This window comes from Sciurus carolinensis, chromosome X (genome assembly GCF_902686445.1).
Source record: "Sciurus carolinensis chromosome X, mSciCar1.2, whole genome shotgun sequence".
In the NCBI taxonomy this organism is placed as follows: Eukaryota; Metazoa; Chordata; class Mammalia; order Rodentia; family Sciuridae; genus Sciurus; species Sciurus carolinensis.
In genome coordinates, this window is record NC_062232.1 from 882,111 (window position 1) to 895,695 (window position 13,585).

The window sequence follows — 13,585 nt, forward strand, 5'->3', positions numbered from 1 at the left end:
CGGTGTCATTGGGCATCACTGGCTGTACCCGAGTTGGTGAGCCAGCTCCGTCCAGGGGGCACCCCGAGGCCGGCCCTGCCCTCCTGCACACCTGCCGTGCCCAGAGGATGGCAGGTGCACCCTGACTGTGTCGAAAGGGCCCTATTTTGGGTCCCAACACCCCAGCTCCTCCCCTGTGGCCTCCATCCACCCAGAGTCCCCTCCCGTTTCCTCCTTTCTGTTCCTCCTGGTCTCCCCACCCGGCCCCTGATGGTGACCAGCATCCCTGGGTGTCCTGGGATCCAACTGCTTCCCTCTAAACACTGGATAAGAAGATCTGGCCTGGCGCAGGAGGGCGCCCATCTGCGATCCCACTGTCTCGGGAGGCTGAGGCAGGAGGATGGCGAGTTGGAGGCCAGCCTCAGTAACTTAGCAAGAATCCAAGCAACTCTGTCTCTAAATGAAAAGGGAAAGACTGGGGATGCGGCTCAGTGGTTAAGCAGCCTGGGTTCAATCTCTGTGCTATAAAAAGGGCCGGGAGGGAGGAGGGAGAGGAAGAAAGGGAACAGGTCACAGGAAGGGAAGAACTGAAGCCCCTCCTCTGGTGTCCTGCTGCCTGGCAGCTGGAAGGTCCCTGTCTTGGTCCCCGAGAGCAGTCTGACCCTTTCCTGGGTCTGGCCGCTCCTGCGATCGGAGCATCTTAGCAGCCGAGCTGTGTGCAGGGGCCTCCCCAGGGAGAGGCCAGCCTCCCTCTGTCCTGAAGGCCCCTCACTCTGCCCAAGCCCAGCCTGGCCCCGCCCACCATGTCCCCATTGTCTGGCCCTGTCCATCCCTGCCCAGGGCCAGGTTGGACCTGCCCCTTGGGGACTTGGCACCCGGGTCTTCCTCTGGGCGGGGCCCCCAGGGATCCCCAGTCCTGCCCTGCCCGGGCCAGGCAAGCAGGGGGGATCCATCCACAGCCCCACAGCCAAGGCCTCCTCAGCTCAAGCCACCGTCTCCCCAGCCTGCGGGCCAAGAGGGACCAAGCGGGACCAAGCAAAGCACCCGGCTCTCTCCGTCCTGCACGGTGCATTTCAGAATCGCTGGGTTCCTAACCAGCTGAGCATTGACCCAGAGGCTCCAGAGAAAGGAGACCCAACCTCACCCTGGGGGACGGGAGCTTCCGTCTGCAGCAGGTGCTGCATGGGACCCAGGGAGGGGGGTCCGGGCTGAGATCCCTGGGGTTCCCTGAAGAAATGACCGCAGGTCTCAAGACTCAACCACAGGAATGCAGCTGCCCAGCCTGCAGGGCGGAGGCTGGGACCAGAGGCTGAGCTGCCTCCACAGGCTCAGGGAGGCTCCTTCCTGCCTCTCCAGCTCCTGGGCTCCAGGTGGCCCTGGGCTGGTGGCCCCAGCCCTCCAGCCTCTGCCTCCGTCTCCACGTGGCTCCTCCTCTGTGTCTGTGTCTCCTCTTCTGTCTCTTGTGAGGACACGGCCATGGCCTCAGGGCCACCCTGACCAGGAGGGGCTCCTCTCAGGACCCTGCACTCACTGGCTCTGCAGGGACCCACTTCCCAGCCTGGCCTTGCTGCGAGGCCCCAGCTGGCGCAGACACGCTCCTGTGACGGCCTTGGGAGGGGGTGAGTCCCAGGAGCGAGGCCAGGAAGGAGGCCAGGAAGGAGGCTGGACGCAGCGCGGGCAGCAGCTCCGCTGAGCTCAGGGAAACACCCACTGTGTCCAGCCCTGTCCAGCGCAGCCGGTGGCCGTGGCCGCCCCAGCGGGGCTGGGACCTCACCGGGCAAAGCCGGGGCAGCAGACGGGGTCGCGTCCCCGCGGCGGAGGCGGAGGCCGCCGGGAGCCCCTGGGCGGGCAGGTCGCGCTCCCCGCGGCTTCACCGCGGCAGGAAGTTGCTCAAGCCCCGCGAAGGCTGAGCGGTCACCATCAGGCCGCAAAGAGGAACCGGGGCCGCGATGGCAGCAGGAAAATGACCCCCCGCCCAGAAGGCGCGCCGGCCCCGGGAGCGCAGGGCTGGGCCGCGGCTGAGCGGGGCCGGGGCTCCTCGCGGGTCGCCGCCCCGCCGGACTCTCGCCGCAGCCTCCGCGCCGGAGGCGCCCGCCCGCAGCCTGCAGGACGCCCGCCCGCGGCTCCTTCGCTTTCTGTTCGTGGAAACTTGTTCCCGTAAACGAAAATCGAAAATCAGAGACACCAGGATCCGGGCTGGGGACGCCGAGCGGGAGCCCCCGGGGCCGGGCTTCGCTGCCGCCGGCCGGTAAGACGGGCTGTGCCCGGAGGAGCCGCGGGGAGGCCGGGGGCGCACCTTCCTCCAGGAGAGACCTGGGCAGGCCACCAAGGTGGGGTCACACCTGCCACAGGGCCTTGGGACGTGACCGTCTGAGCTGAGAGGAGCCGGCCCCGCCCACCCTGGGTCCCAGCAGGGATGCCCAGGATCCTGTCCGGCAGAAGCAGGTTCCCTGCCCATGCGACAGTCCCCTGGGGTGGGTAAGGCCTAGGGTGAGGGTCAACTCCACCCGGCTCCACCGTGCCCGCTGGGTTCCTGGGGATATGAACGACCTGCTGCAGGTCCAGCCTGGGCCCGGGCTTGGCTGGCCAGGGGCTGGCTGGCCAAGAGCTGCCTGGGAAGCTGGCACTCAATCTCACGGTGGTGGGACACAGCTCACGGGTGGCCCAGGCACTCCCCATAGACAAAAGGTGGAAATAGTCCAGCCAGCCACCCCCTGTGAATGGACCAAATGTGGCCCGTCCACTGTGTGGAATATGACTCAATAGTGAAAAGGAATGGATGGACCTAATGTGCTCCACCCACATAGTGGAATATGACTCAGCCCTGAAAAGGGATGGAGGTCCGAGATGGGCTATAACAGAGATGGGTCTTGAGAACATGATGCCCAGGGAGAAAGGGCAGATGCAAAAGGCCACTCAGCGCCTGGTTCCCATGAGATCGAGATGTTCTGAACAGGCAAATTGCCAGGCACAGCTGCGCAGGCCGGTGATCCCAGCAGCTTGGGAGGCTGAGGCAGGAGGATTCTAAGTTTGAGAACAGCCTGGGTGAACTTAATGAAAGCCTGTCTCAAAATTAAAAACAAAACAAAGCAAACAAACAAACAAAAAACCACAGGGGTTTGTCAACATGCCTCCCTGGACTGGGGTGGGGGAGGGCGCGGATTAAATTAGGCAAATCCAGAGACAGACCGTGGTGGGCGGTTTCGGGAGCTGTGCAGGGGCCCCGGGAGGGACTGCTGAGGAGGCCGGCCTCTCTTGGGGGAGATGAGGCTGCTTGGATCTAGTTAGAGGCCCAGGACTCTCCCGGTGCTATGGGCTGCGGACCTGGGCACTTCTCAATGGTGACATTTTTCACCGTGCAAATGTCACATCAAGGAATCTTAAAGGCACATTCTGGGAGTCTCATCTGACAGCTCAGTCAGCGGGTCTCAGGGCACCTGGCCTTCTGCAATGGGCTGGACCCAGCCTCCCCCAGCCGGCCGGGCGGGAAATGGCGGGGCCTCCCCTGGGTCCCGAGCCTTGTTCCCCGGGCCTGCCAGTCTCTGCCGGACCCCAGGCCTAGGAGCTTGGCTTCCCAGAGGCCCGGCCCTGGCCTTTGCTGCAAGAAGAAATGACAAGGCGGTTGCAAATTTTTTCTTGAGCACTGGGGACTGAAGCTCAGGGGCCCTCCAACTCTGGGTCACACCCAGTGTCAGAGGCTGGCCTCTAACTCGCCATCCTCCTGCCTCAGCCTCCCAGGTGGCTGGGATCACAGGTGTGCGCCACCACCGCGCCTGGTTGAGATTTGCTTTGGAAGCAAGTCACCCCTCTGAGGGACAGCGGCCGCTTGCTCAGTCTGCCTCAGCTGCGGCTGCGGCCGTGTGCAGAGCTCGCTTTCGTCGGAGCGGATGCGGGGAACGGGCACCTCCCTCCGCTAACCATGACCCTCCCAGGTCAATCTGGGGGTGTCTTTGTGCAAAATGTTGAGACTTTGCCTATGGCGGGTGTGATCTGGGGCCTTTTAGAATATTGCATGGGGACTTTACGGAGGGCGAGGACGGACTGGGGGTGGCCCCTTCCAGACTCCGCCCTTCACCCGGTCCTGGGAGACTCTCCCAGGGGGCTGCTTTCACTTCAGAGGCGCTTCTGCGGTTTATCCGCCGCCTTCTCTCCTGCTGTCCCTCCGCTCGGGAACGAAGCCCCCTGGGATCAGCCTATTGAATTGCGTTCGTGCAAAGATTCCTGCTCTCTGGACTTGCGGAGGCCGAATCTGGGGAGGCCGGCGGGAAGAGCTCACTGCGTTACAATGAGCGCAGCCCCGCGGGTCGGGGCAGCCGGCAGCCCCTCCTCCGGCCCAGCCCCCGGGGCGCGCACGCTCCTGCGGACCCCGCCAGATGCGCCCCTGGGGAGGGGAGTTTCCCAGCAGCCGGCTCCGGAGTTCCCCTGGGGTCGTTGGCTTGAGTGGCCAGCGGGATCCAGCCGGGAGGACCCGGCTCCGTCTAAGCAAGGGCGATAAGATGCTCACTAGGAGGCCGCAGGGAGGAGGCCGCGGGTGGAGGCCCACCTGCAGACCCCGGAGCTGGCCCGCCCAGGGGCCCAGAAGGCTGCCAAACGGGACAGGCGCGGAGAGCGCGTGTGCGGGGGCGGCCTTGCCAGGGGCGCAGGGGAGACGCCCGGCTCCGCGCAGGGGTCCCTCGGGGCGCGCGGTTACGGAAACCAGCTCGGCAGCCCATCCCGCCTTAGAACTGGCTTCCTGCCACGGCTTTGTCCTCCCGGTGTTTCCGGTGCACCGGGGCTGCCTCTTTCCCGGCCTCTGCAGGCCCCGAGCCAAGAGCAGGCTAAGCCGCAGGGGCGGGCGCGCTCTCAAAACGGCGAGCACGCACATCCACGTGCGCAGACTCCTGAGCACGAACGCACGCGTGCGTTCCTACAGGTGCACACGCGAGGCCTCCACCCAGGTGCCCAAGGAGGCCAGCCTCCACCCAGCCTCCCTACTCAGGATCCTAAGGAGGTCAGCCTCCCTTTAGCCTGTTCACACTGGCTTCTAAGGAGTCCAATCTCCTTGAAGCCTCCCTGCTCAGATTCCTAAGGAGCCCAGCCTCCTCCTCCCAGCCTCCCTACTCATGTTCCTAAGGAGGTCAGCCTCCCTCTAGCCTGTTCACACTGGCTTCTAGGGAGCCCAGTCTCCTTGAAGCCTCCCTACTCAGATTCCTAAGGAGTCCAGCCTCCTCCCAGGCTCTCCTTACAGGTCCCTAAGGAGCCCAACCTCCCCCAGCCTCCCTGCCGGCTAGCCGTCCCTTCTCTGGTGACCCGCATCCCCTCTCCCCCAGGAGCCGCAGCCAGCATGGACGTCCTCCGGCTCCTGATGCTTCTGACGCCCGCCTGCCTCCCGCAGGAAGCCGCCCAGGGTAAGCGCTGGAGGGAAGACGCGCGCTCTGTGGGTTTTCCGTTGCAACCAAGCCTTCCGCGCGGTGGGGAGGCTGACAGAGTCGTCCTGCGCCTTCCGCGACCCCCCTGTGGGGCGTCCTGTGACACTAGCGGGTGTCGCAATCGGGATCTTGCAAAACCCACCGCAGCCCCAGAGCCAGGACGCGCCAGGAGGCCGCCCCGCCCGGCGCTGTGGGGAGGCCCAGGTGCGAGGACCGTCGCTGATCCTGGTCGCGTTCTGACGGGAGATGGCGACCAGGGGCGTCTTCTCCGCGCCGGCTGGGGAAGCGGAGAGACCCTGGCGTCCGGCTGCCCTGGGAATTCTCAGAGGGGATTTGGACAGGGACCTGCCCGGCCACGGGAGGACCGAGCAGAAGCGGGAGGGTGGGGAGGAGGCCCCGAGGGCGGGTCAGCTTCCCGCACGGGGTCCCCTGACCCTCCAGGGAAACCAGCCCCTGCTCCACGTGGCAAGTCCAGCAGCCTCCAGGGGCAGGAGAAGCCGCTGGTGGGGACATCAGAGCCTCACAGGCCAGATTCTCTGAGCCCAGACACGGTCCTCAGGCCCTGGGCTGCAGGTGGCCCCAGGCTGCCACAGGGACGCCCAGGACAGGAGCGAGTCTCAGTGGCTCTTTCCAGACAGATGCGCTGGTTAGAGGCCACCTGGGCCACAGGCGTCCCCGTGGTCAGTGAGGGAGCCTGAAATCTGTACCCATCAGAGAAGGACCACATCTCAAGTGACCCACCCCGGCCTCTTCCCATGGTGTCCAGCTGACTCCACAGGCTCAGGGAGGCTCCTTCCTGCCTCTCCAGCTCTTGGGCTCCAGGTGGCCCTGGGCTGGTGGCCCCAGCCCTCCAGCCTCTGCCTCCGTCTCCACTGCCTCCTCCTCTGTGTCCGTGTCTCCTCTTCTGTCTCTTGTGAGGACACGGCCATGGCCTCAGGGCCACCCTGCCCAGGAGGAGCTCCTCTCAGGGTCCTGCACTCACTGCCTCTGCAGAGACCCCATGTCCACACCAGGTCCCCTGCACAGGTTCTGGGTCAAGATGTGGACAGGACCAGCCTCTTCCCATGGAGTCCAGCTGCCTCCACAGGCTCAGGGAGGCTCCTTCCTGCCTCTCCAGCTCTTGGGGCTCCAGGTGGCCCTGGGCTGGTGGCCCCAGCCCTCCAGCCTCTGCCTCCGTCTCCACATGGCTCCTCCTCTGTGTCTGTGTCTCCTCTTCTGTCTCTTGTGAGGACACGGCCATGGCCTCAGGGCCACCCTGACCAGGAGGAGCTCCTCTCAGGGTCCTGCACTCACTGCCTCTGCAGAGACTCCGTTTCCCCTAAGGGTCCCGTTGGAGGCTGTGGAGGCAAGGAAGGGACACGCATCCCCAGGGAGATACCTTAACCCGCCCCAGGTGATTCTACTCCACGTGCTTAGTCGACGACCCAGGATCCCCCTACCCCGTGCCTGGCTGCCCACCTCCTGGGAGAGCTCAGGGGAGCCCTGCACGAGGGCGGGATGAGCTCGGTATCCCTCCATCCCATGTCGCTGGCTGGACAGGCACCGTCCATTCCTTAGGGCTCCCTCACACCACACTCCGGTTCCTTTCCCAGTTCTGCACTTGGCTAGTCCCTCTGTGTCCCTCAGGTTTTCCTTGCTGTGACTGAATATCTGAAAGAACAACTTAAAAGACAAAAGATTTATTGCGGCTCATGGTGTCAGAGGTTCAGTCCATGGTGGGCCGACTCCATGACTCTGGCCCAAGGTGAGGCAGAACAAAATGGCGGAAGGGCCTGGAAGAGGAGAGCAGCTCAGGACGTGGCACCAGGAAGCAGAGAGAGCTCTGCTCACCAGGGACCAGATGTAAACCCCATGGAGCCAGGGACAGGATATAGTCCCCAAGGAGCCAGGGACAGGATATAGTCCCCAAGGAGCCAGGGACAGGATATAGTCCCCAAGGAGCCAGGGACAGGGTATAGTCCCCAAGGAGCCAGGGACAGGATATAGTCCCCATGGAGCCAGGGACAGGGTATAGTCCCCAAGGAGCCAGGGACAGGATATAGTCCCCAAGGAACCAGGGACAGGATATAGTCCCCAGGGAGCCAGGGACAGGATATAGTCCCCAGGGAACCAGGGACAGGATATAGTCCCCAAGGAGCCAGGGACAGGATATAGTCCCCAAAGAGCCAGGGACAGGATATAGTCCCCAAGGAGTCAGGGTCAGGATAGAGTCCCCAAGGAGCCGGGGACAGGATATAGTCCCCAAGGCATGTCCCCAGTGACCCAGCTCCTCCATTCACATGCCACCTGCCTACAGTCACCACCCAGTGAGTCCATCCAAGTGGATTAATCCACATTTGGATACAGCTCTCCTAACCTGATCCTTTCCCCTCTGAATGTCTCTGCGTCAGCAGGAGCTGTGGGTGTTCCTCAAGGCCAGGGCTGTTCTGGACTCAGGACTACAATATGCAAGTGTTTCTTTTTTGCATGTGACACATCCTAAAATTCTGACTTTATTTTATTTTACTTTTTTTTTTTGCCTGAGTCCCCTGAACCTCACACCTGGATCAGATCACATGAGAGCAGCAGTATCGTAGGGCCAGGGTCTCTAGAACCTTCTCCAGGTGCTTCCTGCCAGTTAGAGCTGAGTTCTTTCCAGTCTCTCATTTTCTCCTTTTTTCAGTGTCTAAATCCTTTTATTTGATCTGATGAGTTGCACCTGACAGCAGAAGGCATGGATGCGTTTTGACAGATCAGACGTAAATGGAGGGTCATCTCATTTTTCTGACTGTCCATGTTGCAGGATCACATGGTCATGCAGTCACACATGCACATGAGTCATCAGGTCTGTTCACTCTACTGTCCTTCCTGCCCCACACCCTTCCCTCCCTTCACTCCCTCTACCTGATCTAAAGTACCTCCATTCTTCCCTACCCACCCCTTATTGTGAATTAGCATCTGCATATCAGAGAGAACATTCAGCCTTTGGTTTTTTAGGTTTGGCTTATTTCATTGAGCATAATATTCTCCAGCTCCATCCATTTACCACCAAATGCCATCATTTCATTCTTCTTCATGGCTGAGTAATATTCCATTGTGTATATGCCACATTTCCTTTATCCCATCATCTGTTGAAGGGCACCCAGGTTGGTTCCATAGCTTGGCTATTGTGAGTTGAGCTGCTATAAACACTGATGTGGCTGTGTCACTGTAGTGTGCTGATTTTAAGTCCTTTGGGTATAAACCGAGGAGTGGGATAGCTGGGTCACATGGTGGTTCCATTCCAAGTGTCCTGAGGAATCTCCACCCTCCTTTCCAGAGTGGCTGCACCATTTTGCATTCCCACCAGCCATGTGTGAGTGGACCTTTTCCCCACGTCCTCGCCCACACTTATGGTTGCTGGTCTTGTTGATCATGGCCATTCTGACTGCGGTGAGATGGAATCTCAGTCGTTTTGATTTGTATTTCTCTAATTGCTACAGATATTCAACATTTTTTCATATATTTGTAGATGGATTGTATTTCTTCTTCTGTGAAGTGTCTGTTCAGTTCCTTCGCCCATTTGTTAATTGTTTTTTTTCTTTGTTGGTGTTAAGTTTTGCAAGTTCTTTACACATCCCGGAGATGGGTGCTCTATCTGAGGTGCGTGTGGTATAGATTTTCTCCCACTCCATAGGTGCCCTCTTCGCATGACTGATGGTTTCTTTTGCTGAGAAGCAGCTCTTTGGTTTGATTCCATCCCATTGATTGATTCTTGATTTTACTTCTTGCTCTTTCGGGGTCTTGTTGAGGACGTCGGGTCCTAGGCCGACACTCCATCCATTTACCAGCAAATGCCATCATTTCATTCTTCTTCATGGCTGAGTAATATTTCACTGTGTATATGCCACATTTCCTTTATCCACTCATCTATTGAAGGGCACCGAGGTTGGTTTTGCTTCTAGTAGTCGCGGGGTCTCTGTTCTTGCAGCCTGCCCCTCCGTCCCTCCCTTCCAACCTCCCTCCTTCCTTCCTTTTTCTTTCTTTTTTGCTTTGAACTTCACTTTATCTCTGACCTCAACTTCAGTGAATCGGAAATAACTCTTAGGAAGGCTCTTAAGCGGAGGTTTCATGGAATCATTTCCAGGAAACGTCTTCATTCCGTTACTTTCTGTGGATTTCACACGTGTGTATCCGTGTGAGCATAGATAAAGGTAAGCGAGCTCTACGTGGCACGGACACGTGTAAGGAGTCTGTCGTGCGGCATCGTCACTGCGAATGCGCTACTGCACGTGTGCGCATGCGTGCGCGTGCACGTGAACTCCTACTTTACAGAACCCACTGCTTAGGCTGAGTCCGTGCAGCAAAGGCGCCACAGCACGTCTCCCTGTCCCCCAAGCTACCCAGACTCTCGGGAAGCAGAGGGCACGGGAAAAGTCAGGGACAGGACACGGTCCCAAGCTGTGCTCCGAGCCACCTGCCCCTGCACCGTGCACCGCCTGCTCCTGCCTTTTCCTCTCTGGTTCAGCGCCACGCTCTTCAGCAGCGCGCGGGTCGTAGGCGACGTGTATTTGCAGCGAAGCAAGACGAGTCAAAACGCCTCGGTCCACACGCGCTCGCCTGTTTGCATGAGGCCCGACTCTGCGTCAGCGAAAGCGGGTGAGATTCGGAGGCACGAGGCTGAGTGCGTGCGTGTGCAAGAGCCTGCGCTCTAGGGACCCGTTCAGGACCCTGAACACTACATTTTCCACACCTAAAAAGGTCTGCCAGGTGTTTTCAGGCCTCAGTTATCCTGACAAGCTCAAAAGAAAATCAGGATGAAAGACACGATATGTCCGTGCTTAGGTCTTAAGTGTCACCCAACTCGCAGCTCGTGCCGCGGCGCCTGCCTGCAACCCCAGCGACTGAGAAGGCTGAGGCAGGAGTACGCAGGTGGAAGGCCAGCCTCGCTGCCTCAGCAGGACCTGTCTCCAGAGGCCCCTCGCGACGGAGCTTCCGGACTCGATCCCACTGCGAAAACCAAACCAAGTTCTAGTCTAGATAAAGCTCTGGAAGTGCTGCCTGTGCGCGTGACGGGGGTCCCAGGTGCTAATCCACGAGCGCATCGAAGGTTCCGTGGGACCAGTGGGTGGTGACTACAGGCAGGTGGCGCATGGCTGCAGGAAGCAGGTCGCTGGGAGCAAGGTCTTGGGACTAGATCCTGTCCCCGGCTCCCCGGGGACTATATCCTGTCCCTGGTTCCATGGGGACTATATCCTGTCCCTGGTTCCATGGGGACTATATCCTGTCCCTGGTTCCATGGGGACTATATCCTGTCCCTGGCTCCCTGGGGACTATATCCTGTCCCTGGTTCCATGGGGACTATATCCTGTCCCTGGTTCCATGGGGACTATATCCTGTCCCTGGCTCCCTGGGGACTATATCCTGTCCCTGGTTCCATGGGGACTATATCCTGTCCCTGGTTCCATGGGGACTATATCCTGTCCCTGGTTCCATGGGGACTGTATCCTGTCCCCGGCTCCTTGGGGACTATATCCTGTCCCCGGCTCCCCGGGGACTATATCCTGTCCCCGGTTCCATGGGGACTATATCCTGTCCCTGGCTCCTTGGGGACTATATCCTGTCCCTGGGTCCTTGGGGACTATATCCTGTCCCTGGCTCCATGGGGACTATATCCTGTCCCTGGCTCCCTGGGGACTATATCCTGTCCCTGGCTCCTTGGGGACTATATCCTGTCCCTGGCTCCTTGGGGACTGTATCCTGTCCCTGGCTCCTTGGGGACTGTATCCTGTCCCTGGCTCCATGGGGACTATGTCCTGTCCCTGGCTCCATGGGGACTATATCCTGTCCCTGGCTCCTTGGGGACTATATCCTGTCCCTGGCTCCTTGGGGACTATATCCTGTCCCTGGTTCCTTGGGGACTATATCCTGTCCCTGGCTCCATGGGGACTATATCCTGTCCCTGGCTCCATGGGGACTATATCCTGTCCCTGGCTCCATGGGGACTATATCCTGTCCCTGGCTCCTTGGGGTTTATATCTGGTCCCTGGTGAGCAGAGCTCTCTCTGCTTCTTGGTGCCACGTCCTGAGCTGCTCTCCTCCTCCAGGCCCTTGCGCCATTTTGTTCTGCCTCACCTTGGGCCAGAGCCATGGAGTCGGCCCACCATGGACTGAACCTCTGAAACTTTGAACCACAAGACATTTTTCCATAAAAATGATGTAAAACTGAGCCGTGCACCCGGATATCCCAGTCTCAAAGGTGGTTCTCACATAAACAGACAACACAACTTCTCTGTTTTGATGAGTGTTTTCTTCCCACCGTTGGGAAATCGGATGAGATCACGGTGGTGCTCCTGGCTCGGGGCTGCTGCCGGTGTGTAGTAGGGACTCATCCGGGCGCAGCTGCTACCTCCAAGGACAGGGGCCGAGTCCACAGGGGTGGGTGGGGAGGCGGGAATGCTCCGCTTGGAGTCTCCTGTGTCTCCTCACTCAGGCTCCTCCTGCTCCTCCCCCTCCTCATCTTTAGGGCCAAAGCCACCGATCCAGAACGTAAGGATGGATCCGGAACGGGGCAGATTAACCTGGGAGCTCAATGCACGTGCGTCTAAGATTCTGTGCACCAAGGATCCGGATCAACAGCAGTGGGTAAACCATGCTCTCTGCATGCCAGGCACCCGCTTTCACGTGCGCATGGAGCCTGAAGGGCAAGCCCATCTCCAGCATCGGAACCAGCCGGTCCTGCTCCCGACCCGGCCACGGATGGGGGAGGGATCACTTATAAGCACCGAGGCCCGGCGGCCTCCTGTGGGGGACGTCCAAGATGGCCCGTGTCTGCGAGGGTCAGACCGCGCTAGTGACGACCCTTCACCTGTCACCGAGGGCTGCCACAGCAGGTCTCTCAGGCTGGGGGCCTGAACGGCAGACGTGCGTTCCCCCCACTCCTGGAGGCTGGGTGTCTCAGGCGGAGGCCGAGACCCAGGGGGTGTCCTAAGCAGTCCCCGCGTGTCCCTGTCCTCCAGGCGCAGGACACATACTGCTCCTACCAGACTCTCTCCCTGTGCAACGTGACCAAGTACACGGTCCAGGTGCACAGCCCCCCCTTCTCCACCTGGATCCTGTTCCCCGAGCGAGGTAGGAAGGAAGCGCCTCCCTTCCAGTGGCCTTTGGGATGAGCACGCTGGGTCCCCTCGTCCTCCTCCTCCTGCTCCTCCTGCTCCTCCTCCTCCTCCTCCATCTCCTCCTCCTCCTCCTCCATCTCCTCCTCCTCCATCTCCTCCTCCTCCTCCTCCTCCTCCTCCTCCTCCATCTCCTCCTCCTCCTCCATCTCCTCCTCCTCCTCCATCTCCTCCTCCTCCTCCTCCTCCTCCTCCATCTCCTCCTCCTCCTTCATCTCCTCCTTCTCCTTCATCTCCTCCTGCTCCTCCTCCTGCTCAATCTCCTCCTCCTCCTCCTCCTCCTCCATCTCCTCCTCCATCTCCTCCTCCTCCATCTCCTCCTCCTCCTCCTGCTCCTCCATGTCCTCCTCCTCCATCTCCTCCATCTCCTCCTCCTCCATCTCCTCCATCTCCTCCTCCTTCATCTCCTCCTCCTCCTCCATCTCTTCCATCTCCTCCTCCTCCTCCTCCTCCTGCTCCTCCATCTCCTCCATCTCCTCCTCCTCCTCCTCCATCTCCTCCTCCTCCTGCTCCTCCATCTCCTCCTCCTCCTGCTCCTCCATCTCCTCCTCCTCTTGCTCCTCCATCTCCTCCTCCTCCTCCTCCATCTCCTGCTCCTCCTCCTCCTCCTCCTCCATCTCCTCCTCCTCCATCTCCTCCTCCTCCATCTCCTCCTCCTCCATCTCCTCCTCCTCCTCCATCTCCTCCTCCTCCTCCTCCATCTCCTCCTCCTCCTCCTCCATCTCCTCCTCCTCCTCCTCCATCTCCTCCTCCTCCTCCTCCTCCATCTCCTCCTCCTCCTCCTCCATCTCCTCCTCCTCCTCCTCCATCTCCTCCTCCTCCTCCTCCATCTCCTCCTCCATCTCCTCCTCCTCCATCTCCTCCTCCTCCTCCATCTCCTCCTCCTCCATGTCCTCCTCCTCCTCCATCTCCTCCTCCTCCTCCTCCATCTCCTCCTCCATCTCCTCCTCCTCCTCCATCTCCTCCTTCTCCTCCATCTCCTCCTCCTCCATCTCGTCCTCCTCCATCTCCTCCTCCTCCTCCTCCTCCTCCATCTCCTCCTCCTCCATCTCCTCCTCCTCCTCC

At 60.2% G+C, this 13,585-nt stretch overlaps 1 protein-coding gene across 2 annotated transcripts in view; it reads left to right on the top strand.

Annotated features, from left to right (window-relative positions):
- The first annotated feature begins 1,704 nt into the window (after positions 1–1,704).
- The window catches only part of Il3ra (interleukin 3 receptor subunit alpha), a 21,667-nt gene continuing 9,786 nt past the window's right edge, over positions 1,705–13,585 (top strand). For both annotated transcript variants that reach the window (XM_047536431.1, XM_047536432.1), the window contains exons 1-4: positions 1,705–2,227; positions 5,289–5,366; positions 11,872–11,990; positions 12,365–12,476. In XM_047536431.1, coding sequence (XP_047392387.1) covers positions 5,303–5,366; positions 11,872–11,990; positions 12,365–12,476 — 295 coding nt within the window. In that variant the 5' untranslated portion in view covers positions 1,705–2,227; positions 5,289–5,302. The remainder of the gene's footprint in view (positions 2,228–5,288; positions 5,367–11,871; positions 11,991–12,364; positions 12,477–13,585) is intronic.